Here is a 25,231-nt window from a genome sequence, read left to right as displayed (position 1 = left end):
TTTATTCGCACTATTATTGATTTATTTACGCACATCCCTCTTCTCCATCGCGATGCAACGATGAGAAGGCTGAGGACAAAAAGTGTGAGGCTGCGAGCCTCGTAGTCTCGGATCGCAGATCCCTGCCTTATCGGCAGGCTCGGCGAGAGATCAGCCGGTCGCAGATGGCGGTACGAAACGGAACGCTCGAGCGAAACGCTCGTGTTTTCTAATATTTAACAACGATAGCGTGATAGGGGTTCGATATCTCGGCGGTGGAGCTGTTGCTGCGTCTTTATCAGCGTCTTTCGGCTTCACGGAGCGTATTTGTGCGATGAGACTCCGCGGTCGGGGAAAAGAGAAAAAAAGACACGTCGCTCTGAGATCCCATGAAGATTTGCATCTCCGTGGAGTTCGATCGCGGAACGATATCTCCTGTTGAGGCGCGCGTTTCCGCACCTCGTAAATGCGTCGTATTGCGCGCCACGATTTCGATCGCTACGAATTAATGAGTCAACACGCCGCGGCTTAATCGACGCGCAACAACGTAAGACTGCAAATTGCCAGCCGCGGGAGACAAGTCTATCGCGATTGGAAAATACGACAAGAGTACGTACGAGTGAAATCGTTTCGTCACGTCGAGCGCGTCTACCAGCGCCAAGTGAATCAATCCTGCCGCATCGGCGAACACAATACGGTCCCAGTTCGCGTGCCACTGCACGCGTAGATAAGAAACAAATTTCTCGAGAGACTCTACAAGAGTATCGGGCGATATAATAGCTGCTTTTTGTGCCGTTAACGACAAGCCTCAGCTTGAGACGTAGCGCAGCGCGAGGCGCCGACAGCAGACTGATTTCAAAACTACGATCGGTCAGAGCAATTGCCGATGATTACGAGTCATCTCGCGCTAGCTCAAGACGATCAAGAAGTGCAATACCTACTTATGTCGTCTTGCGATAGGTGTACGTGTGCACCGAGTGTAATCTCTGATCTACGCTACGCGAAGTGTCCGCTCGAGACGATCGCCGAGGCCGTCCCGCCGCCTCCATCGACGACCGAATTTCACGAGACTGCGGTGGCCCTGCAAGGGCCATGGCGCACGAAAACCGTAAGCTTCGAGCGGCGCGCTAATCGATCGATCAATCGCTTGATTACAGTCGACACTTGAGTATGATCGTCCTCGATAATTCTCGAATGGGAATCCTCTCTCGGTGGACACGCTTACCGCTCGAGAGAGTCTCATTTCGTTCGTATCCTTTTTTTTTCACGCGCCGTTCGCCCGACAGCGAATTAAATTGAGAGCCGCGCATTAAGTGAGACGAGCGGTGGACCCGAGGAGGATCTCGCGTTCTTGCCCTGGGGTCCTATTCTGGACGCTTAAGACGATATTCATAGTTCATTATTCACACAGAAAAAAACATTTGTCTCGAATCAAGAATATTTTTATATCACGAGCAAGAATATTACAATCTTCTTGGTTTAGTCTTGACCTAATTGAATTTGTACCGATGCAAACACTCACTTGCACTCAAAGGAAGGCTAAGTATCTTCTAAGAATATTATAATATTCTGACTTATACAGGGTATCTCAGCATAAGGAGAACACCTAAACATACGGGCTTAAATATAGGAGCTTCAAAAAAAATCGATAAAAATGACCGTAGAAAAATATTCCTCCCACGGTATTCATCCACCGAAACTATCCAAAACTGTTCATGAAGATGAACTTGCAATCTTAAATACAAGATCTGACTATGAATATTACCCATACACAGAAAAAAGCGCTAGATTCAAGTAAATAATCATTCCAATATTCCTTATCGAATCTTTATTTGGATCAAGCAAGTTTTACTTGGAACAAGTAAATATTATTTGAATATAAAAAAATGCTATACTCTCAATATTTATTTAATTCAAGTAAAAATTTGCCAAGCAGTATTGGAGTAATTATTTACTTCAATCTAACACTTTTTTTCTGTGTAGAGCAACATTCTTAGTCGAATCTTACATCTCAGATCGTCTCAAATTCACCTTCAGTTGCTTCGCAGCCAATGAAGCGATCCGTGCAGCATCCGAAGATGGACCTGAGGCGATTTCAAATACAAGATCTGACTATGAATACCGTCTATATAGCGCGAACGCTAAATACGCCCTTTTGATTTCAAATTCTCTCTCTCTCTCTCTCTCTTATACGAGCGTCAACGTGTAACAAACAACGTGCAACGTTGTTTCAGCTTGAGAATCAGAGAGGCGTATTTAGCGTTCGCCACGCGTCCAAAATACGGGCTTCCGGTTACGGTCGAGAAACAAAGGAGACCCCGGTGAGCCGTATCGCCATCAGCTGAGCCCACGGGCTCCCTTGACACGATCCGCTTCGCGGATCCGATGCCACGAGGAGGCAACCGCTGTCATATTCTGCCCGTCCCCGAATGCAGTCGCACTCGACGGCGACGGGCTGAACGCGCTCCTCTCGCGGGAGCCGCGCTCTCGTGTCTCCTCCTGGTTGTGTAAAGGGCGGACCTATCGGCTCGCCGTGACAGACGTATAACGACCGCGGGATCGCGAGAAATCCCGAGTGCCGACTATCGACTCGGCCGCGAGCGACTCGCCGTCGCGCGGAGCAGGATCAATAAATCTCGCGCGGCCGACGGAGGCGCGTCGCGGCGCATCCTGACGCATCCTACTTGCCTGCTTGCCTACCGACGACCTGCTCGCCGCTCGCGACCTTCGAGGGGTTGAAAATTCTTCTCTCCCCCTACTTCTCGTCTCCGGTCCACCGAAATCCGCGACGCGACGTGTGTGCGTACGTATGTCTGTGCGTACAGCGGCGGTTGTGCGCTCGCGCATTGATGCACGATGTGTGTGCGTGCGCGCGCCGAAGTATGCACGCACGTATGCCCACATTCACGCGCATACGCATACACACACGCGCGCGCATAGATGTGTGCGCGCTACGCGAAGGCCATGTCCGACAGACTGTAGTCTGACGGCTGACTTTTGCGAAAGGTAAACAGGCGAAAGAAGACGATTTGCTACTCACGGTTTTTCGCCGGCGGGCCCGCCGCTCCCACACGATCTCCCCCGTCGGGTGCGCGCCTCGGTAATTATTTGATTTTGCACGGCAACATTATTGTGCGTCCACTAAAAAAAAAGAGAGGGAATGAGGGAGAGAGGGAGCGAGAGGGGGGAAGAGCGGGAGCGAGTGAGAAAGAGCGCACGATGGCCGGGCGAAGGGAAGAGAGAGAGAAGGAGATAGGTTGATAGAGAGAGACACGCACACACACAGCGTAGGAGAAAGAAAAAAGTGAGGCGGAGAAAGAGAGGAGAGAAAGAGAGATAGATAGAAAGAGAGAGAGAGAGAAAAAGACGAAGGGTGAGTGAGAGAGGGAGAGAGAAAAAGACACACCGAGAGTGCTCGCTTGATCAAAAGCACAATTTTCGTGACGTCATCGACGGTCGGGCATGCGCGAACGGATTTCGGTGATTTTCCACGCACGACGAAACACGTGCGACGAGTCGGTCGACGCCACTACTGCTCCCGCACTCAGCACTACATATCGCTAAGAAACGCGCGGCATTATCGCGTCGAAGCGGCGGCACGAGCTTCCACAGATACCGAGCGCGATTCGCGAGAGCCACCGCGGCTGCCGACATCTATCCATCCACTCCCACTTGTTAAGTGACGTACACTGACGTCATCGATAGTTTACCTTGAGGCATGACATTGAGTAGCAGGTCGGCCAATCGCCGTCGCGCAAAAGTTCCCGCGCGCCCGCCTCGAGAAAGAGTGAGCGGGGGCGCGCGCGACTGTCGATTCGCATTGCGCGCGACGCAACGGCGACGATAGCGATCTCCCGCGGCGCCGCGATCGTTTTCGATCTCGGCCGGATCTTCGAACGCGCCCTGTCTAGCCCATGTAAATCAGTCTCCCTGGCTCCCGACTCGGCGTGAAAAGCGAAAAGCTCGTGCCCGTTTCTCGCACCAGCGTCGATTGAACCTTAACCTGAGTTTAAGCTCGCCTCAGACCAAGTTTCTGACTCGGGCTGACTCTTAATCGACGTCGGTGGAAACGACCATTAGAAATTCCGATCTGGATTTGAGATATTCTTTCCCGATATCAACGGTTTTTCGGAAATTGTATTTGTCGTTATTTTGTATTTGTCGCCTTGTGTTAAAAATCTCAAGCCCTACATTCCTGTTTATATGTAAATTCGACGGTGTCTCTAATTCACATTAAAAAAATAATTATATATTTCGGCTCTATATGCCTATATATAATCATGCATAATTATACATGTCTCGCATTTAAAAAATGCTGTTATACGAATATAACTGAAGTAAACACTTATGTTTATATACGATTGCCCACGATGTAATATTTAATTGAATCAAACTATTTTTTCCGTTTTTCATTTAACAGTATTTCTTTTTAACAGTATTCATTTAACAGTATTTATATTTTTTATAGACATATATAATTATATATAATTATATGTAGCTATACAGACACAAAATTTACATATAAATCACCTAATTATATGTAATTAAATATAATTTTATATGATTACATACAAACATTTTTTCCTAGCATGTATAATGTTTTGAGATGAATTCTTTCTAAAATTCAAAGATATCGGTCGGTCATTCTACAGAGCTGTAGCTTCGCTCTGTGTGCAGCACAGCGAGGTAGCCTAAGCAGGTGAATAAAATAAGAAAGAGGGGAACATAAAGATGTGCGGTGTAGACTTACGCTAAAATTAAAGCGTCGCTTTAACTTAGAATGCCACGCTCAACGTGCACCGTCGTATCGTTGCGAACTAATCGCTTTCGTGCTCAAACAGAAAGATGAAGTCGATATCCATGCGACCGTGATTATTTCAGAGTATCCCCCACAGCGAATGCGACCCTTCCGCTTCTAATGGAGGACAAAGTGCGCTATTAACATATCGCAATCTTATGTCGTTAATACACTTACGATATTCGTCGTTACATACTTTTCAGAAAAGCAGTCGGTCATTATGAAAGTAACAAGGCTGACAGTTTCTAGTTATACTTGAAACAACCCCTCCAGAATTAATCTGGGTAATCTTTATTTTCTTCGTTTTTATTGACATTTGTAATATTTGCGGCTAGTACTTTGCCCCGTATTATTGAAATCTCGAACATCAGTCGGAGTCATCGTTATTCCGTCAACGGAGCGAGGACGGGAAACGTTGGATAATCCGAACCATCAACGGTATTTTATTACCATACTTTACGTTCACAAATACTATTCGCAAATCTCTCGGCAAATATCGAGAGTCACGTCTGCTTACTTCAACATCTAGAAGATCCCGGAGAACAAAAAGCGTCTGAAATGGACGTCTGAAAGAAACAGACGTCTTTTTCGGACGCACTTTGTTGTATATATTGTATATATTGTATATATTATATATATATTGTATATATTGTATATATTGTATATATATATATATATATATATATATATATTGTATATATTGTATATATTGTATACATATATATATATATATATACAACAAAGTGCGTCCGAAAAAGACGTTCTGTTTCTTTTAGACGTCAATTTCAGACGCTTTTTGTTCTCCGGGATCTTATTATATATATATATATATATATAATTTTATATAATATAATTTTATATTATTATTTTATTATTTCTTTCAGTTATACTTTTCATATATTGTAGATTCTGAGAATAGTTCGTTGGTATAATAAGCACCACAATAATATAAGCACGACGTTAGACTAAGTTTCGCAATTCCGCGAGTAACTTGATCGCGGGAAAAAAATCCTCACATGCAATACACGTGCGTTTAATGGAAATTTAATTAGTGAACGATATTCGGCACATTTTTACACACGTGCGCGCGATGAAAAAGACATCAGCGACTTATGCGTTCTAACTAATTGCGGGCCGAGCCGTTTCGTTGCGATGTACGTGTTGTACGCCACCACGTCATTCACACCGGCGTGATATAAGGTGCGGGCGCTAAACTGCACCCGTGTGTCGTGCTAACCAGTAATAAACGCGAATACCCACACGAAACCTCGGACGCGCGGCGACATTTATATGCATAATAATAATAACAATAATGCCGAGATCGCGCGCAAAAATCCGCAGCGCACGTAGGTGTGCGCGAACGCACGAGAACGGATATCTTATCGCGATACTCCCGACACCTTTTCTCTTTTCAGCGGGAGAGGAAAAGAAAAGAAAAAGAAGCGAAACTCTCCGCGCGTCACAATTCATCGTGATTCAGGCCTCGTCGACGCCAGCAATGCGTGTAGCAGCTGACAATTTTACGTTAAACCGTCGTTATTTCGACGACGGTCCACGGTGACGATAAAAATGACGTGCCTTGGTCGAGACCTCGAAGTCGTCTCGAAATTATCGATATGTCGCCTCTTCCGATTGGTTTCCGATCGATCCTGATGCTGCTGCGTTGCTCACGGAGCGAAGTGAATTGCCGTCGCGCGGAGATCATGTTTTGATATTAAGCGTGTTTTGAACGATGAAGGGTTTGCGATGCGTCTACGAAGTGGCCTATTCTGGGTTCCGAGACCCGAGGGTTGAATTAAAAATTAGCATGAGGATTTTGATGAGGGCTTTCGAGCGAGGGCGAGGCCAGTTTTCACAGCCTCCGATTAACTTAAACCGCTGATTACTCCATTGGAATTGACCAATAATATTTGTCGTTAAGCAGAATTAACCAGAAATAACCAATCACGGTTGACACTTAACCGAAAGTTGTGAAACTACCCCTAAAGCACGGTTTTTCATCTTCTGATGGTTTAAACTTAACTTGATGATAACGTAAAAAATATATTTTTATTCATAGTTAATCTCATTAAACTTAAAAGTTATCACTACAAAACCATCAATCTAATGATTAACTATAAATAGAAAAACATCGTTAGTTTATGTCTAAATCACAAATTAATCAGAAAATGAAAAATCGGGTCTATAGATGACTTTCATCAACTTCGGTTGAGTTCAACCGACGGTTAACTCGACGGAATTGACCAATCGCATTGATCAGTTTAGCTAATTGGCCAAAGCGATTGGTCAATTCCGTTGAGTTAACTGTCGGTTGAAATAACCGGGTGAAAGTCACCCTGGATATCGCCATGTAATTTTTCTCGGAGGAAAAGGAAATATGAAAAATGTAAATTTCAAATGTTTTGAAATTAGAAAATTTACACATTTCACGAGTTCACGCTGGAGAAGATTCACGATCAATCCCCAGGGAGTTATGAATCTTCCTTTCTACGTGAATTCGTGGGAAATGTTTTTTTATTTGAAAGCACTTGAAATTTTTACTTTCCGCCCTAGAGAAACATAATTGACATCCTGAATTGTAAAGGGAGAAATATATTTTCGCGACAAGTTCCGCGAATTTTCTCGACCGTCGTGAAAACGCAGATTATTTGACGCCGCCGCGAACAATCGGTAATCTAACCTTCTTTGTGTTTACAGAGAAACAGTGTGCTTGTATTTTCTTTTCTCTCGTCCGCGACGCGAGCCTCCCACTCAGTTTCGAAACTTGCATTATCTGCATTTTCCTTGTAGTTTCGTTTCGGGCTTATCTCGCCGTATCAATTTGTGAGTTAAAATGTACGTTATAAAATACTTGGGTTATCGCGTGCGGCTTTGAGAAACAAGCGAGGACGGCGAAACAAATGGAAGACGAATGTGTATGGTACACAGGTCGCGAAAAGAGTCAGGAAGATGTTTACGATTCTGTTATAAATTTCTTGTGAGACGAAAATAATCGAGCCGATTCCAAGCGAACCCCACGCGCGCCACGCAACTCGTCGATCGCTGATAATTTTTTCACGCACGGTAAATAAATCGAAGATCGGAAGATGAATGTTAGACATCCCGTAAGTATTGCTTAAAAACGAAAATCTTTTGATAGATTCTATAAAATATGACACACCATCGAGAGAGTTGATATTCCAAACAATGCTCGAATATTTCACAACTTAAAACGCGCGTTGAATGCCTTTTACAGTTTTGCAAACAATACGCGAATAAAAATTATCTGACAGAGGCTCGTTTTTCCAGGATTAATTGTTAAATTGGATTTTTGTTCTTCACAATTGTAGAATCTTATCAGATAATTGTTAGAGGTGCATAATTTCAGAATTTTTTGCGATATGTCGAGTTAAAAGGCGATATTTGCCAATATATTTTGTTTAAATGCATATAGGAGCTACATATGAGCTATGAATGTCGAGATAGATATCACTAGAATTGGTAAAATATTTGTTGATTGAATGTCCCTAGAGGACGAATAAACCCAATATGGTTTCCGCCTGGTGTTACATACGTATATCTGTTAACGTTCTGTAATGTAAATTTTATATTAATTTATCTACCCGTTGTTATTGAAGTTGAACTTCCAAATATGTTAATTAGGACATTTCAGCACAATAGGAATGGCAAAAGAACACATGCATCATCATATAACTGTATCACTGTACGGTAAATGTCCTATGTAAACATTTTTGTGATATGATATGAGGAGTGTGGAGAGCAATCTTTTTTTTTTGCGTAATTGAAATTAATAGAAAAGTGTAATTTGCGTCCTTCATATATTGCAACTTAATATATGAGTGATAATAAAATATAGGCAATAAAGTATATTTTAAATATATCAATTATTAAGTATCATAATTTTATTCATACATAAAGCTGTATTCTAAGATACTCCAGCGAATCTGATTGATCTCCGAGGTTTATTTTGTGTGTAGGATAAGTTATTAATACATAAATATTCCACATGATCTTATGAGAACGATGAATTATTTTCTCTGAAAGATATATCTTTTTTATACAGGTGCAGTAATAAATAAATGATAATGGCGCACACCAGTAGGAACTTGAATGAGGCATTCAAAGACACGAGAGTAAGACAGAATCGGCAATATGAAATTACAGAGGATAAGAGTGTGGCACAGACTGGCCTAGATATATTATATACGTCTCAAGTGGACCACAACATAACTGATGAAAATGTAGAGAAGAAGATGTCGTTGTTGAGACATCTACTGGAGAAGGATCAGAAAGCTGCCGATTTCAAGTGGTCTCTTTTCGTGGCGGCATCCAACACTTATCGCTATGATACTTGTTTGAAGCCGTTCCCACCTATGTACATTAAGAACGAGTGCAAGGACATCGAAGCATTGGTATAATCTCTGATACTCTTTGTGTATGTACATGTGACAACATATAATAATGGTCTAATATATTACTTTCTCTGCAGAGGAGAGCCATAGAATCAGTTCCTCCTTTATCCGTGATATATAAAGAACTCGGCGAAGCTGGCGCATATGAGAACCATGGCGAGGTGATAGAGTTATTGTACTGGGTATTGCTACGATTGAAGGATCCACATATCAAGAGTGTACAGAAAGAATGCGTAAGTTTATCTGTCGTTCGCAACATAAAGATTTTTCTGAATATCGTAGGACTCACTGCCTCATACATGGCACAAGCTCTGAAATGGGTAAAATTTTATATTACAGTACGATGGGGTACTGAAAAAAATACCTCTGGAGATGCCGGCTGCAGCACCGAATCTTATATTCCAAGTAGAGAGTACAAAACAGTCTACGGCGGAAGAGAAGTGGAAATCGAGCAAGAAGGGTCACTCGACATTTTACGCTTACCATGGAACTCGTCTGGAAAATTTCCATTCTATCGTGCATTATGGTTTACAGCAGATCATGTGCAAGGTATATAGTGATCGGTGTCGTGTTCTCTTTTTACTTAGGATAGTTGCAAAATTGCTATACATCCTTACACATTTCGTCGTTGCAGAGATCGGAATTTGGCAAGGGAATATATCTCTCGAGCGAATTAGGGGTGAGTTTGCCCTACAGTCCGGTGGGTTATGGATGGGGAGGTAGCGTTCTCGGGAGCGAGATAAGTTGCATAGCACTTTGCGAGCTGATCGATCATCCCGATATCAAAAGAGGGGACTCGAGTAAGTGTATTGTCTCTGGATATTTATATTTTACCACACGACGAAGTCTGAAGAGCAAATTTCTGATAGTATCACTTTTTAGGCAACAACGCGCAAAACATGTTAGATGATTCCGTAGGTGGCAGAATACCAAACAAATATTACGTGGTGATAAACAGCGATCTGGTGAAAGTACGTTATCTACTTGTTTACGCTCAAGATGTCAAAACAACCAGGTGAGAATCATGTAACTTATTTCACTGATTAACTCTATTGTATACTTATTACATTGGAAGATATATTATTTAAGTTTCGTACAATCACGGTCATTATTGTAAGCAACATCCTGATATTTCAGCGTTAATGATAACTCGGGATTGCTGACATGGTTCAAGCAACACAAGTTGCTGACATTCGTACTCGGCTATGTCGTGTTGTTAGCCTCGGTCGGGCTAACACAGAATAAACAAGTAGAAAAGTATTATAGGCTATTTATCCAAAAAGCAGGACTCGAGTAAAAGAAGGGCTCAGAGATGCGAAAGGAGATGCTAGTACTTTAGGTTGAGATAATAAGTCGGGGTCTTAACATCAAGGAAAGGTTATATATTATGCGCAATATTTTCATAAAATTAGGACATCTGTGCCAAAGTCCACATATACTGTAAAAGGCTATACACTTCGTTCGTAAGCAATTCCACACTACACAAAACGTAGAAAGGGTATTTTTCAATCTCTCTCCTCGTGGAGGTAAAATACAGCTTGGAGAAGTAACTTTTCCCGACATTTTTATTTTCGATATTTATAGCCTTTTACACGTCACGTCTTTGCTTACAATATACTTATTTCATGTGAAGAATATTATCTTTTATATGCATTTTTCGAATACATATGGAACATAACGGGACAAATATATTTTATATGAAAAAATATTACAAACTACACGTTTTTAGAAAACATCTTTATTTCTATAACTTTCAATATCGCGAGAGTATAATAGGGAAGTTCTCAGTGACCAAATAATCATCTTCAAACACAATAATAAGATTTACCTCAAATTCTGAAAAGAGACCACATATGATATATATTAGAAGTATATCGTAAATTTTTGTACTTTTCAAACTTCAGAAGATAAACATGCGAGACTATTCTTACCGACTTTGAAGTTGCTTGTGCTCAAAGTGGGACATGTAAATAATCTTGGAAATATCATGTAGATCGGAATAGCAAGATTTGTGCAAGCATTGCCTTCACCAATTTGTATATTTTGTATCTCCGTCGCTGCAAAAATACATTCTCAGATATTCTTATTGTCACTGCGATATGCCTTTCCAGCCCTTTACATTCGGAGGTTTAGTACATAGTCGATATAAAGAATGATTCTAAATTCAAAATGTAAAGTTGAGTTATTCCCCCATGAATTACATAGCTCTTACCATCTCTAGAGTATCCTTCCGCACATCCACAGGTTTCCACTCTGACCAATTGCAACTCTATGGACTTTATAACAGCCTCGCAATGTTCAATCACTACCTTCAAGTACAGAACTAATGAGTGAAGACACAATATGAATAATAATGATGGGTGGAAAGAGTTACGTACTTCCCCAGTCAAGGGCTCGGAGATTTTGCAGTGCAGGGAATCTAGTCGCCCTGAAATGCAAAATCTTGGCACATTGGTTCTGTCCCTAGCGTTCTGCAGAGATTCCGGCATTATCTTGAAGAACACGATTTTACTGTGCTCCTTTTCCATCTTGGTGGTTGGTTTATCCTCAACTATAAATTCCAATGACTTGTTCACGTCCTTCGCGAGGAAGCTCCTTTTGATATCACAGCGTATCAAGTACTGTATGTTGACAAAAACGCCATGATATGTTTCGTAAAGAGATTTACTTCCTCTTGGCTTTAATGGTAATTCAAAAGGTATTTCCGTCTTGCCACTTGGAATCTTTCCCGACGGAGCAACGTCCAATGTATATTGCACTAATTGTATAGGCTATAAAGAAGAGAAGATTGTTTAGGCGAAAAAGAATTTAAGATTTCACTGTGAAGAGTTAATGTTTTTGGAATTTCAATTTAAGCAGAAGAATATACGCTTGCAAAAAACACATAAAGCAATCAAACGACTCTTGTATCAATTAACGATAGTGTAAAATTTAAATAAATTATGATCACTGTATGGTTGAATGAGGAAAACTACTTCAATCAAAAATAATCCTTATACGACAAGTTTTACCAATCCAATTCATCTGGCTGAAGATCACATGCACACACACATACACGTACTAACCTTAACAGAGTTGTAAAATGCTTCAAAAATACCGACATTCTTCGAGCTGAGCTGCAAATTGACCGAACCTTCCATAGTTAGAAATATCCCATCGTGCTTCACGTCCGAATTAGTCTTCAGCAATATCAAACCAGCAACAACCTCCTGTAACAATAACATAACCTCCAAATTTCAAATCCGCATATTTCGCAAAAAAAGCAAACTATACACAACCAGGCAACCGACCCCCTCGTGATATATCTTGCTCGCGCGTTTTAATTTTATGTCTACATTGATAGACATTGTTTCGGAACTCCTTTGACACCACTTGACAGTCAATGTCAAAATCAATAATCGTATCTGTCAAAGCGAGTCACACGCCGTCGATAACATCATCAATGCATTCGTTGTACGCGGCATTTCCCAACTGATTCCGCAATTTTCACTGTACTCGCGACCATAATCTGAACTTATCAGTCGATCGTCGCTGCTAGAACCTTCGTAGGAACTTTAAAGTTTCGTAAAACAGCTGTGATCGGTTGCGATCAGCTGTTTGCGAAAGCTATGTTGCCAGCAGCAGTTTGCAGAACAATTCGATTGTCGTCAACAATCGGGCGGCATCGGACGGCCCCTCCAACGGAAAAGTATTGAGAGTACAAATAATACGTTAGGGGAATCGTGTACATGTTAAGCCAGCCACACTTATTTCGCGTCTTTAATTCGCCATACTCCGGTCCGTGAGACTCGATTTCGTCGCCTTTTCGTCATTTCCATTCTAATTCATGTCTTTACGTTCGTAACGTGGGAATTGGAAATACGAAGTCCGAATAAGATGCTTATGATATCGTGTCGAGAAAATTCATTAAAATAATTCGAGTTTAAATTAAATTTGTCAGAAAAATTCTCAATTTTGATTTAGGAAAGAATACTGTTCGTTGTAGCGGACACCTGATGTTTGAAGAAGAAAAATAATATACCATGTGGAAGCCGGGAAACCGAAAAACGTTCAACGGTCCGCTGGACCGGGAATGTGGCGAGCTAGAATTAAGAATCATACAAATGCTTGTAAAATGGGACATTCGTACAACATTCCAACTCAATGGGTAACACTTTAGCGTTATACAGGCGGATTGGAAGCCAGATTCAGATTCAATCAGAATAGAACGACGGGTGATCTGTTGACATAATTTGACAGCAGATCGACGACAGACCTAACGGTAAAAACCAAGCAGGATCCGAACGATGCTCCATAATTAAATACATTTAAACGGCGACGGAGTGACAGATGCCCGGTTTCTGCTTCTTAATCTGTAATTATATTCTGCTGGCGGATCCTGTTACATTTTTGTTAGTAAACTACTGATAAAATTTACAGCAAATCTACAGCAGATGTCACGCAGAATCTGCTGTATGTTTGACTACTTAGAACGTGTATAAATCCAATGCAGCATAAATATTCAAAAGACACTTTACAGAAGTCTCAGAGATGCTCCAATATCTCTGGGACGTCTCTGGGATGTTTTTTGAACATTTGTGCTGTACGGCACGAGAGAGAGAGAGAGAGAGGTCATAAAGTTGATAAACGTGTCTCTACTTGAGACACACAACGCTTCAGTGAGACTTTTAACCTCCGGAAAGCAACTCGTTCTACGTTGTCGTTATCGTTAATACGATTACACGTGAGATTCTTCCGGGAAGATAAAACGACCGTAGTGAGTAATGTAAAAATCAGCTGACGACCGGAACGAAAATCGAGGAAACCTTTGTTCCCTCGCGCACACAATGCGATTTAATTTGCACTTTTTTTTTACATTGCACCATTTCTCCCATTCGAGATCTTTCGTTCGTTTCGTCGGCGCCACGTCGTTTCCGTCTTTTGTCTTTTGTTAAAGGGCGCTCTTCGCAGAAACCTGTCGCAGAAAATGCCTGGGTTACGGGACCCGGCCAATGCAAGACATGCAGCTGAATACGTTAAAAGGAGACGTTACGCCAACGGCTGGCCAATCAAACCGTCGTATTCGCGCGGCATTTCCCCCTGCGGACAACGCGTGCGCGCCGACCGTTCGCGTGCTCGGCCAAACAAATTCAAACCGACGGAGTCGTTACTTCGAGAGGTGAATCCTGCCCGGCGTTGCTCGCAAAAGGCCATTTGAGGCTCACTTCTCGAAGGGAGAGACACAAATACGTGTTCGGCGTAAGATCGTTTTCCTACTGCGTGCGATTGACAATGGCAACGAAAAGTCGGGCTACAGTTAAGGTGAGCTTGTGATCCGTGCAGAAGAGGTAGCATGTTTTCACCTCGGCGTCAACGTCGACCGGTCGTTGCTACCTGACATCTTTAAATGCCCTTATCGTTCCCTGAGAGAGAGGCACTTGCTTTCTTATCATGGTTAAATCCTGGCTATTATCACTCCCAGTCCCGAGGGCTTCTCGGCGCCGGATACGGTCCGGGTGTTCCCGTACCCCGCGTTTCTACGATTCTTTCCAAATTCTTCTCTGGCATCTTCCCCCTCCCGCTTGGGCGTTTACAGCCCCTCCTCCGCGCGATGCAATCTTCCTGTGCGGTGCGGAAAATGTTAGATTCGTCGTCCTCTTGCTAGTGTGTTCGTAATTTTTGTAAGTTACATCAATAGTTGTGCGGTATATTGCATATGTTCCTTTCTTGGATATTTCTTGGTATGGAAGATAAAACAGGTATGTATATTATGACAAGGATTCTAGAAGAAAGAGAAATCTAGCCTAATATACTCAAATTGATGTAAAGTTTCATCATACCTGGTGTAAGGGTGCGTCTATTTTTAAGAGCTGCACAAACGTTGATGGAACATTGTATATATATATATATATATATATATATATGCTGCGGATGTGTACACTTTGTCATTCTAAATCTTCTCTCATTTAACGCAGATCGCAGTGAACCAGGAGAATGTCAAAAACATCAAGTCTTCCGCGGCGATTTTACCAGCAAAAACAAACAGACCGGTGTTACGTGAGATAAGCAACAAAGTTAACACGATAAGGGGTATAGAGCCCATAGACAGGATCAGTTTGTTGCAAAAGGACAAGAAGGCGGCAGTGACGGTGCAGAAGCGGCAACTTGTGAAACCGAAGGAGAAAGTATCAGAGAAACCACCGGTCCAAGTTGTGAAGCCAGTCGTCAAGACGGTAGCTCCCAGTGAGGCCAATATACCCACTGAAGAACCTGCATCGATAAACACTCCTGATAAGAGTTCCGATAAGAAGATAGAAGAAACACCCAAGGCGTTCTCTTCGGACTTGATTCACGAAGATATTGACGAACAGGATGAGAAGAACCCCATCCTGGTTGCTCTTTACACCAACGAGATACACGAATATTTAAGAGAGTTGGAGAGCAAGTATCCTGTTAAGAAGGGATTTCTAATGGCCCAAGAAATTAGTTCTAAAATGAGAAGCGTACTGGTAGACTGGTTGGTCGAGGTGCACCAACAGTTTCGGCTGATGCAAGAAACATTGTATCTCACGGTCGCAATAATCGACCGCTTCTTACAGGTAGAATGCCCCGACAAGCTAATATAAGTGAGACAGATTCGCCAATCGATTCGTAATCGACCGGTAAACTTGATTTTACAATGCCCCGTTGACTTGGTTTGCGCAGGCTTATCGAACGATAGACAGGAAGAGATTGCAGCTGGTAGGTGTGACAGCAATGTTCATCGCTAGCAAATACGAGGAAATGTATTCCCCGGATATCAGCGACTTTGTATATATAACGGATCAAGCGTATACGAAGTCAGACATATTGCAGATGGAAATGCTGATCGTGAAGACCCTGAATTTCTCGTTCGGCCGGCCGCTGCCGCTGCATTTCCTCCGGAGATACAGCAAAGCCGGGAAAGTACGTACGAAAGCGTAATTTGCGCTAAAATTTAAGCTCCACCCGGCCAAGTTGAATATCATCTTGGCACGTACATTTATATCGGACTTAGGTCGGTTCGCGATTAACGACTTCTGAATGATGTTTTAAAAGGCACTCCCTGTACACCACACGATGGCGAAATATTTCCTGGAGCAATGCTTGATCCACTACAATGTATGTCACTATCCACCTAGTCTCATCGCTGCAGCAGCAATATACCTAGCGTTCATGTAAGTTACCGAGAAACGAAGGATTTACGTGTTGCGAGATAGCGATGAAAAATGGCGTGAATAATAATCCCGTTTCTCATCGTAGAATCATCGGTAATGATGAGGAAGACGAGGGCAAAGTTATCTGGACAAATACGTTAGCACATTACAGCACTTATTCTAAGGACGATGTGTTACCTGCCGTACACGATATAGCTGTCATAATAACTAACGCGGAAACGAGTAAATATCAAGCTGTGAGGAAGAAGTACGTCCAGTCGAAATACATGGAGATCAGCGTTCGGCCAGAGCTCAAGTCACCGACCCTTCTAGCCATTGCGCAAGCGGGCAATGAGACATAATGCCGTCATGTAACGCTCTTTCGTGACATTAAGATGTTGAGGTATTTTTTTCAATAAGGTATTTGTCCGTTGAATGTCGTGTGAATGAGTGCGATTGTGAGAGTGTCGGTGTGGTATACACGAGAGGCTGCATCCTTGCGAAAATTACGATGAAGTAAACTTTATCACGAATTAATGAATGTCGTGTCGATCGGACATTCGATGCACGAATTACTTATTGAAGAGTACAATCTCGCGTTTATTAAGCTAGTAAACCAGACTAGAACGAGGACGTATTTAGAGATTATATACAGAGGTTTGTTAGTATAAACATTAAAGAAATTTAGTCAGGTAATACTGATGGACTTTATTTTGGACTGCCATAGTAAAACTAGGTATAGCAGAAATCATAAAATGTATCTTTTATAATAGAATATTGAGTAACTTTTAGTTTTTATTCCTCTAGCTAATTATAAAAATATTTTCTTTTTTTTGATACAAGTCCTACAACGATACTTTTGATGTGGCATATGAAAATATGAGAGTATTCCAAACGTATATACTTCACCTTTTGCACTTTTATATCCATATTTTTTTTTTCTTCAAATATAGTTTATCATTAGTCGACGTAAAGAAGCATCCATGATTAACTTCGTCTGCACTTGTTGTCTTGAGGTGAAAATTGTATAAAAGTTACGTACAAAAACGAAATAAAAGCTAAGGGAATTGTAGAGCTGTCCACGTCATTCACGAAATTTTTATCCGTATCGTGATAAAAACGGAAGTATTCTATGATCTTAATACAGATATATTTATACGTCGCATTGCTATATCATATAATGTGTACATATATAAAATTTATTCGATAAGCCTTCGCGTTAAAGTGTAAAGGCGAAGTCGGATTTTCAGATTTAATATTAGCTAAGAAATCCTTATATAAAAAGAGATTCAAATTCTAAATTCAATTTTATCGTAAGTTTAATTCAAGAAGCAAATATATATATGTATATGATTATATCAGAGTGAAGTTTAAGTGGCTGTTATGTATGCTTAGGCTTTGTTAACCGCAAATTTATATGTAACATCGTGATAAGGATACCGATGTAATGATTTAGATTAAATTACTAACTATACACCCCCCGTACTTTTGTAAATAAAAAGTGAAATCACCACAATTACTGCTTCTGCCTTTCAATCTCATCACCATTTATTATGTAACGACAAGTACAATTATCATCATCTTTTGACTATTTCAAGTATTTCTTTACAAAACTTATATCGTGCAATCTCCGATAGAAAGATAAGATTTAAAAAATATCCAGTATACACGGCGTTATGCTAGCTTCAGGCGGCGGATGCGTTATGTACATATCTAGAAGGTGAAACGCACGTTAAAGAACCGATGAATACGATAAGATTGTTAATCTGATATTAGTAGCGATATTCAGTCCGGTCTGGCATTTCACATAGTCTTAGATTTATCTTGAGATACCGACAGGAGTCTTCTCTCAAATCGACATTCAGTTAAATTGGTATGCGAAATTGTCTTAAGACTCCTTAATAACTGCGCAAAATATCAAGATGTATTCGAGATGATCTTAAATACAAGATCGGACCGCGAGTAACGCTCAGGTGTCTCGCCACACGAGGACTCACCTACTAATTTCAGATGCGCGGTCACTTCTTGAAGTTGCGCCGGTGCGTAAATTGCCATTTTCTCCTGAAAATCAGCCACGAACCATAAATAGATGAATGCACGCAAGAGCAACAAGATTGAAAAGAGAGCTGCCGGAATCTCTCGGAAAGACGATCACTCACCATCTCGCTCAAACTCGTGGGCGCCGATCTGTCCCAGATCTCAGCTTTACTGACCTCCACCAATTTGAAGAAACCGCGCATTTTATCCCGGAGCTCCGCTGCGCGGTCGTCGAACTCGAAGTGGACTAACGCTTCCACAAGCTCTGACCATTCATCTGCAAATGAGAGAGAGAGAAAGAAATACATCACGAATGTATCTCGCTCTACCGGCATAAAGCCTGACAGTAACACGATGTTGTCGATCGCATCGCTTCGCCGAACGAACCTCTGCGTTTGCACGCGTTACTGACGATCTCGTAGAGCGCGTGTATCAGGCCCAAGTCCTCGAACATGCTGCCCTCTTTCAAACTGAATAGCTTCCTCTCTTGCTTCCTGCGGTTCTTGCTGGATCGATAGCTTCTCCTGAGGAAGAGAAGAGTGCAATTTAGATTACGGGCAGTATTCATAGTCTGATCTTATGTATGTTTGAGTAACAAGGTTCGGTCGGATCCGACCGGGTCCATATTCTAATGCTCCCGCGCACGCGCTGGTGAAACGTTATACTTCAGATATTTGACATATTCTGCGAGATATTTTATTTATTTTTAAATATTTTCTGACTTGTTGCGGGAATAAAAAGCGCCTAGTGGAGAAATCTACGAAATGCTCCCACCGGTCGGATCCGACCTACCTTGTCACACGTGTGACTGGATGAACCTTATTCGAGCGTCAAGATCGTCTCAGTTACAAAGAATCTGAAGATGAACTTGAGACGATCTTAGATACAGGATCCGACCATAAATACCAGCTTAGATCTTGGATCGTTGCAGATGCACGAGAGAGAGAGAGAAGCGTACTGTACTCACCCGGAAGTCGTGGACACCCGCGACTTTTGGCTCGCGACGGAACCCGCGACGCTGCTCGCATCGCTGAGAAAGTCCGTGACTTCTCCATTCGACCTCAGCGTGTCGTGACACACGATGTCGTTGGCCGTGGGTGACGACTGTTTCGCACTGATCTCGGCTCTCACCGAGGTGAGGCGCGACTTGTGCTTGACGAAGTCTTCCGTGACGCTGCGCAGTCGCGCGATCGCGTGCTCCGCGTGCTCCTTCACCCCGGGCACGATGTGCGTGTCTGTAAAAGCAAGCGTAGGATTCAAGCGACTGCTCCGGCACGTCCGAATCTCTGTTCAATCCTCGAAAATAAGCAATTTCCAAGTGGTTTTTCGAGACTCGTATCGATCGAATATCGATGAAATGGGTGATGGTTTTGTATCGACGAAAACGTTATACTTCAGATATTTTATATATTCTGCGGGACATTTGATTTTTTTTAAATATTTTCCGACTTGTTGCGAGAATAGAAAATTCCCGGGCGAAAAACGATCGATTCTTGCTTAGCATTCACCGACCATTCAAATCCAAACGTCGAACGTCGTGCGCAATCCTTATCGCGTGCTTCCAGTACCTTCCTTCGCACAGCAACGCGACAGCTTCCTCGGCGTCGTTCAAATAATACCTCAATACCTCGGCCGCTTTCTCGTACTTCCGGTCCGCTGTCAGACGCTTCACTATCTCTCTGTAGAGCTCGCGTAAATCTGTAGGGCTGAAGAGATATTGCTTTGAATCGCTTTTTTCTATCGCATCGAATCGATTTTAGTGGCGATTTTCTAGTACGTACGCAAAGCAAACGGGAAGCAAAACAGTTTGCACGCACTGAAATTGGCACTGCGGCAAACTATCACGATTGGGAGTCACTGTCGACGAGCTTGGGTGTCGACCAATTTTAACGGGAGTCAAAGTGACAGCCCAAGGTGCAAATATAATGTTCATTATAATAATATTTGACAGATTTTAATTTCTTCGTTTTCCCTCGTACTTGTTCAAATCGAAAGTTACCTCATTTACATTCAACCAAGTTCGAAGTTATTGACTTTTTACCTCTTAGAACTGGGCGAATTACTACTCAACCCTGCGCGTATACACAAAGTTCGAACTAGCATGATTAGTCGTTACAATTTCACTCATTCATCAGCATACGTGACTCCGTGAGAATCAGAGAATATCTACCTCAAGTTCAGCTTCGTCGCTGCCACGATGCAGCCCTGCCAATCGCCAGCTGCCATGTTCGCGTCCAAAGCCTTCTCGAGATCCCCGCTTCTGCAAAACATAACGGCGGCTTCCGGATACATACTCTTACTCGACAAGTGCTCCCCGTAAGCTCCAGCCACCCTCTTGTACTCCGCGCTGCCCCGCTCGAACAATCTCATCGCCCTCGCGTGTAAATTGTGATCACGTATCAGCCCTAAGCACTCCTCAAACTCGCCCGGCACTCTGGACAGGTGTACGAGCGCGGATTCGTAGCGACGAAGGTGCAGGTCGATCGAGTACTTCATGCGGTTCTCTTCGAGCTTCCTCAAGTCCCTCAGGAACGGAATATATTCCTTGGGGTCCATTTGCGACTTGGACGCAATGAACATCGCCAGCTCGCACTCGTACATGCCTAACGCGGTGTCGTAAAGAACGCGCGTGTTCGTCGCCAGCTGCAGGCATCCGAACGCATTTTCGACGACGGCCGGCTCCTCCGCCGCTTTCACCTTCTTGAACTTCTCGAGGGCGAGCTGCAGCCCCGCACCTTGCTTGTTCTTCATCAAGCTCAGCAGGATCGGCTGTATCAGTTCACTCGCGTCGTCTCGTTTCTCCATGATGTCCCTTAATATCCTACAGACCTTGTCGATTTTAGCCTCGACACTCGGCCGGTCACTCGTCGGCACCGACTGTGCGGTACGACGGCCCCGGTAACAACTCGCGTACATGGTCGTGGTGACGTCCTCGTCCTGCAGCTCAGACAAAAAGCGGCACAGCCAACTGGACGTCCCGTTGCCTTCGACGAACTTCTCCGCGTTGCTCGTAAATAATTGCGGATTATGATCGTGTATTAAATTCGGGTTAATGTGATGCTTCCTCACGAGGTCGATCGCCGTGCGATAGTCGCAGTTGTCCAGCTGGAGGCCCACTATGTGCAGCAACAGCGGCCTCGGTTCTATACACTCCAGATTGCCCCTGGGCATCTGGAAGATCGTCTTCGAGCTTTGCGGTATCGCTGCGATTATGTAGGAGCCCCTTTCCACCCGTCCGATGCTGATATCTGCGACGATAGGTTCGCGACGTATCGAATGTAACGGCTGTTCGCGAGAACAAGATCGTGATAAATACTCACCTGCAAACGACGTCCCGCCGTTGTGCTCCCAAGGCTTGACGGTCAGATCGTGCTTCCTCAGTCGCTCCATGCCGCTCTCGTCCAACGGGACGCAAATTAACGTGTGCTGGAGCGTCGTGAGAAGCAGGAACGCCGAGTGCACGTAGAAACTCGCGACGTTATTGGCGACTTCCTCGCCGTCGATCAGGAAGCGATTCGTGCGGGATAAAGCGACGACGAAGTGTCTCGTGCCGATTTTCACAACCTCCACGTGGCAACACGATTCCTTCCATTCTATACTCGTCGGCACCAGTCCTTCGTCCACGGTAAACTTCAACACAGACTTGTTCGTGATCACGTAAGCCGCGTCCATACCAGCAGGTACGATGTGCTCTATCGGCTCGTCCACTGTATAAATGTTGCCGTCGGAGTGAAACATATTTTCCAAGGACAACATGCACAAGAGATTGTCGGAGTCCGTGGTCTTCGAGTACAGCATGACCAATCTGTCGAGCCACAGGAAGTGCTGAAAAGTGCTGCAGTCCTCCATCCGCTCCAGAAACAGTCCTCCAAATTGATACGAATGGAGGATTTCGTACGTCGTGGGCGAATCCTACAAGCACCGATAACCTAGCATAACGTTTCAAGTAATATCCGTACGCATAAGTTCGCGTTACGATCTCACAATCTTACTTGCCTCTTTCTGCTTGAAAACTATCAGAGTGTTGTTACACGAGACAGCACAAAATATATTGCTGTTGACCCAACGTTTCTTCTCGACATCCGGCGCGAAGACAATCGCGTTTATTGGCTCTTCAAGTTCCAGGCACTGCTGCGCCATCGGCGGCGGTATGATCTTCTCTCGGAAACACGTTATCAATATTCTCCTTCCGTCGATGACAGCGACCACGGTATTGTCGTTCACGGTACTGCCTCTGCTGCGATTCACGCACCAATTGAAAGAGCAAACTATAATCTCGCGCAATGTTACAATGATCAATTCCTTCTCGTTGCATCTTCCCGTAGGGCTCCACGTCGCGTACACCAGTGGATTATCAGCGAGAAAGTTGAGGGTCTGCTTGAGATACCAGTGACAGTTATTTTCGGTCCATAACTGCAACGTGATGTTCTCTGTGCCTGACTGTTTGCAAACGACAGCCAGTACGTCCGAATCCGGTGACCAAAACAAATCCTTCACCTGTAAAACATCTATTTGAAGATTTTCGCAGCGACAGGAGACACTGGGAAAATAGCGCTATCGGTCATTAGTATACCGTTACTTCCTTCGCTCCAAAGGGAAGAGAGAATTCCCTGTGCTTAAGGCCATTCTTCTCAAAAAGTGCGACAACAAGCTTGTTTATCAGTTTCTGAGGTGCTGCGATTAGGCTCCCCGATGGTTTCCATGCCAAACACTCTTCCAATCCATTGGTTGGCTCGCTAGTATATTGCAAGATACCCTCTCTGTTAAATATTTTAAATTGTCGAACTTTGGTCGCAGCGTGTAGAAAACTGACAGCAAATAAAGTACCATCCCCTCGCCAAGTGATTCTGGGAAGACTATCGTCCGAGTCATTCGCATTTACTTGCTCCGGCTTGGCTTTAGCTGCTGTTTTACCTTCGGAACCGTGAAACTGAGTGTCCTTTTTGCCCCAACCAGCAGTTATAAATTGCTTTTCTCCAAAGTCTGATGAATATAAATCCACCTGTAACAGTTAAGTATAATTTCACTATGTATTGACAAGATTATATATTAATTGCTCAATATTACATATATACGTATGTTGCTTTCGAACAAGAGATACGAGTCAACACAAGCCTAATCACATTGTCTATTATCCTTTTCTTTATCAAATACGAATTAAGGATAAATGACGATATAACTAAACTATTATGTTAATCTATGTCAGCATTAATTTTAGTAATTAAAAAAATTAGCAATTTCAACTTGAATGTTACCTCTGATATCACTTGAAAATCTGACACCATGGTAACCACAGTTCCTGAGCCGGTCACGGCCGTAATGATCTCATGATCCGGACTAAGTCTCATACATTGTAGGCCACTGTCAAAACTAGCAACTACTTCGAACTCAAAGTAATTCGAATATTTACTCGTCGCGTCGAACGTAGCGATATCACCGTTGTCGTACGCGCAATATAATTGCTGTGTTGTAATGCAATATTCCAATCCAACAACCTTCGAGTCCTTGCATTCGGCAATATTCAAAATATTAACATCACATTCTCTATCAGCTGGTAAAGTGATGAGGCGAGTGCCCAACAAAACATATAAATCTCCATTATTTGTGTTAACAGCACATTTCCAAGGGTACGTATCCAAAAGTTGATCGCCATCCTTGACGTTGTCCCGGAATGAGAAACGTCGGCGGTATTGTCGATGAACAATCAAATTCTTCATGTTTTCTCGGCGACCGGTGTGTCACGAGTATTTATCGACAATCCGCGCACGTTTAACCTAAAAGCACAACCGCGAAAGAAACATGCGTTCCGCAGCGAATAGCTATTTGGAAACAAAAGAAATACGCTTCAGGTTCGCGCGGGTTTATTCAAGCCCGCATCGGGTGAAGTTTTCATTCGTCGTGTGAGTTCGTCGGACGCATCGATTGGCTGTCGGATAGAAAATCCCTAGGGTGCTCAGCGAAGATGTTAGAGACATTAGAAATCCCCTGTCGAAATCTCAGCTTGGGCCGGATACTGAAAATTAAAACTCGGCCAATCGGGATAAAGCGAACGCAATTCTTCCTTAGGACGGAAACGTGAAGAGTGAACATTTCTAAATGTTTTTTAATTAAAAAATTTCCATTTTTTATGAGTTCGTGTCAAAGAAAAATATTCACGATCGACTTCCAGCGAGACATGAATCTTTTTCTTTCGCGTGAACCCGCGAAAAGCGAAGATTATCTAATCCGACAACATTTAGGCCGGTATTCATAGTCAAATCTTACATTTAACCTCAAATTCATCTTCAGATGCTTTGTAACCAATGAAACGAGCCGCACAGTATCTGAAGGCGAACTTAAGACTGTTTATACATAAGACCGACCATGAATATCGGCCTCGGAAATATTCACTTCTCATGTTTCCGCCTTAGGGAAAAACAATACGATCGCTGCCGCTGATTCGTGGAATCCCGACATCCAATCCGCAACCCCGAAATACTCACCACCCGTAACTGGCTCATGAATCGTCGCCAGTCTCGCAATTTTACGTCAGCCGTCGGCAACGTGAGGTCCGAACGATTCCCGATAAAAAGTCAATGCAAAACCGCTCGGAATCTGGACGAATCGTCTCCGGTCTGGGTGTAACGTCACGGACAGCCGAGCGGACGGACGGACGTCAGCGCCACCATCGGTGTGACAAGATGAATCGCGAAAAGCAGTGGTTGTGAGGGCCACCGAGCGAGAGCGATCAGCCATCCGCGCGGCACGCATCGCCCACGGGTGGGAATTAAATTAGCGCTTCGAGCGAGCATCCTCGCGCGTCACCGCGGATCACCGGCCGGTTCTTCGTTCCGGGGGATCGGCAGGCCGAC

At 43.3% G+C, this 25,231-nt stretch overlaps 4 protein-coding genes and 1 long non-coding RNA gene across 9 annotated transcripts in view; 1 reads left to right on the top strand and 4 right to left on the bottom strand.

Annotated features, from left to right (window-relative positions):
• LOC106741186 (myocyte-specific enhancer factor 2) overlaps window positions 1-3,285 on the bottom strand; it is a 104,707-nt gene extending 101,422 nt beyond the window's left edge. For all 3 annotated transcript variants that reach the window (XM_014612929.1, XM_014612911.1, XM_014612920.1), the window contains exon 1: window positions 3,020-3,285. The gene's annotated coding sequence lies outside the window, so the exon portion shown is untranslated. The remainder of the gene's footprint in view (window positions 1-3,019) is intronic.
• Window positions 3,286-4,572: 1,287 nt separating this feature from the next.
• Window positions 4,573-5,976, bottom strand: LOC106741154. Of its 2 annotated transcripts, XR_001374156.1 has the most exons (4): window positions 5,668-5,976; window positions 4,974-5,302; window positions 4,730-4,894; window positions 4,573-4,670 (listed from the first exon to the last, which is right to left on the bottom strand). It is a non-coding gene; the product is annotated as an uncharacterized LOC106741154 (long non-coding RNA). The 2 variants fall into 2 exon arrangements; XR_001374155.1 differs by having other exon boundaries at window positions 4,573-4,894.
• A 2,336-nt stretch (window positions 5,977-8,312) lies between these two features.
• LOC106741470 lies at window positions 8,313-17,063 on the top strand. Its single transcript, XM_014613545.1, has 11 exons — window positions 8,313-8,485; window positions 8,841-9,189; window positions 9,267-9,422; window positions 9,529-9,738; window positions 9,824-9,989; window positions 10,072-10,204; window positions 10,327-10,384; window positions 15,144-15,767; window positions 15,874-16,113; window positions 16,246-16,364; window positions 16,450-17,063. Exons 2-11 carry the CDS (start codon window positions 8,857-8,859, stop codon window positions 16,703-16,705), a joined length of 2,295 nt encoding a protein of 764 aa, XP_014469031.1. The 5' UTR covers window positions 8,313-8,485; window positions 8,841-8,856; the 3' UTR covers window positions 16,706-17,063.
• On the bottom strand, window positions 10,485-12,946 carry LOC106741458 (Down syndrome critical region protein 3 homolog). 2 transcript variants are annotated; one of them, XM_014613524.1, is made up of 6 exons: window positions 12,468-12,946; window positions 12,255-12,398; window positions 11,568-11,960; window positions 11,402-11,498; window positions 11,121-11,246; window positions 10,485-11,025 (listed from the first exon to the last, which is right to left on the bottom strand). In XM_014613524.1, exons 1-6 carry the CDS (start codon window positions 12,534-12,536, stop codon window positions 10,943-10,945), a joined length of 912 nt encoding a protein of 303 aa, XP_014469010.1. In that variant the 5' UTR covers window positions 12,537-12,946; the 3' UTR covers window positions 10,485-10,942. The 2 variants fall into 2 exon arrangements, with proteins under 2 accessions (XP_014469010.1, XP_014469019.1); XM_014613533.1 differs by having other exon boundaries at window positions 12,480-12,943.
• Window positions 17,064-17,873: 810 nt separating the features above from the next.
• Window positions 17,874-25,133, bottom strand: LOC106741211 (elongator complex protein 1). The gene is made up of 12 exons (XM_014612984.1): window positions 24,863-25,133; window positions 23,636-24,393; window positions 22,954-23,382; window positions 22,377-22,877; window positions 21,701-22,292; window positions 20,551-21,628; window positions 19,893-20,086; window positions 19,348-19,615; window positions 18,768-18,904; window positions 18,503-18,657; window positions 18,341-18,404; window positions 17,874-18,056 (listed from the first exon to the last, which is right to left on the bottom strand). Exons 2-12 carry the CDS (start codon window positions 24,095-24,097, stop codon window positions 17,992-17,994), a joined length of 3,945 nt encoding a protein of 1,314 aa, XP_014468470.1. The 5' UTR covers window positions 24,098-24,393; window positions 24,863-25,133; the 3' UTR covers window positions 17,874-17,991.
• Window positions 25,134-25,231: the final 98 nt, after the last annotated feature.

The sequence above is a fragment of the Dinoponera quadriceps genome, unplaced genomic scaffold (assembly GCF_001313825.1).
Source record: "Dinoponera quadriceps isolate SergipeBrazil2010 unplaced genomic scaffold, ASM131382v1 scaffold71, whole genome shotgun sequence".
Lineage (NCBI taxonomy): Eukaryota > Metazoa > Arthropoda > Insecta > Hymenoptera > Formicidae > Dinoponera > Dinoponera quadriceps.
The sequence above is the reverse complement of the archived record's forward strand: the minus strand, read 5'-3'. Positions and strand labels throughout refer to the sequence as shown.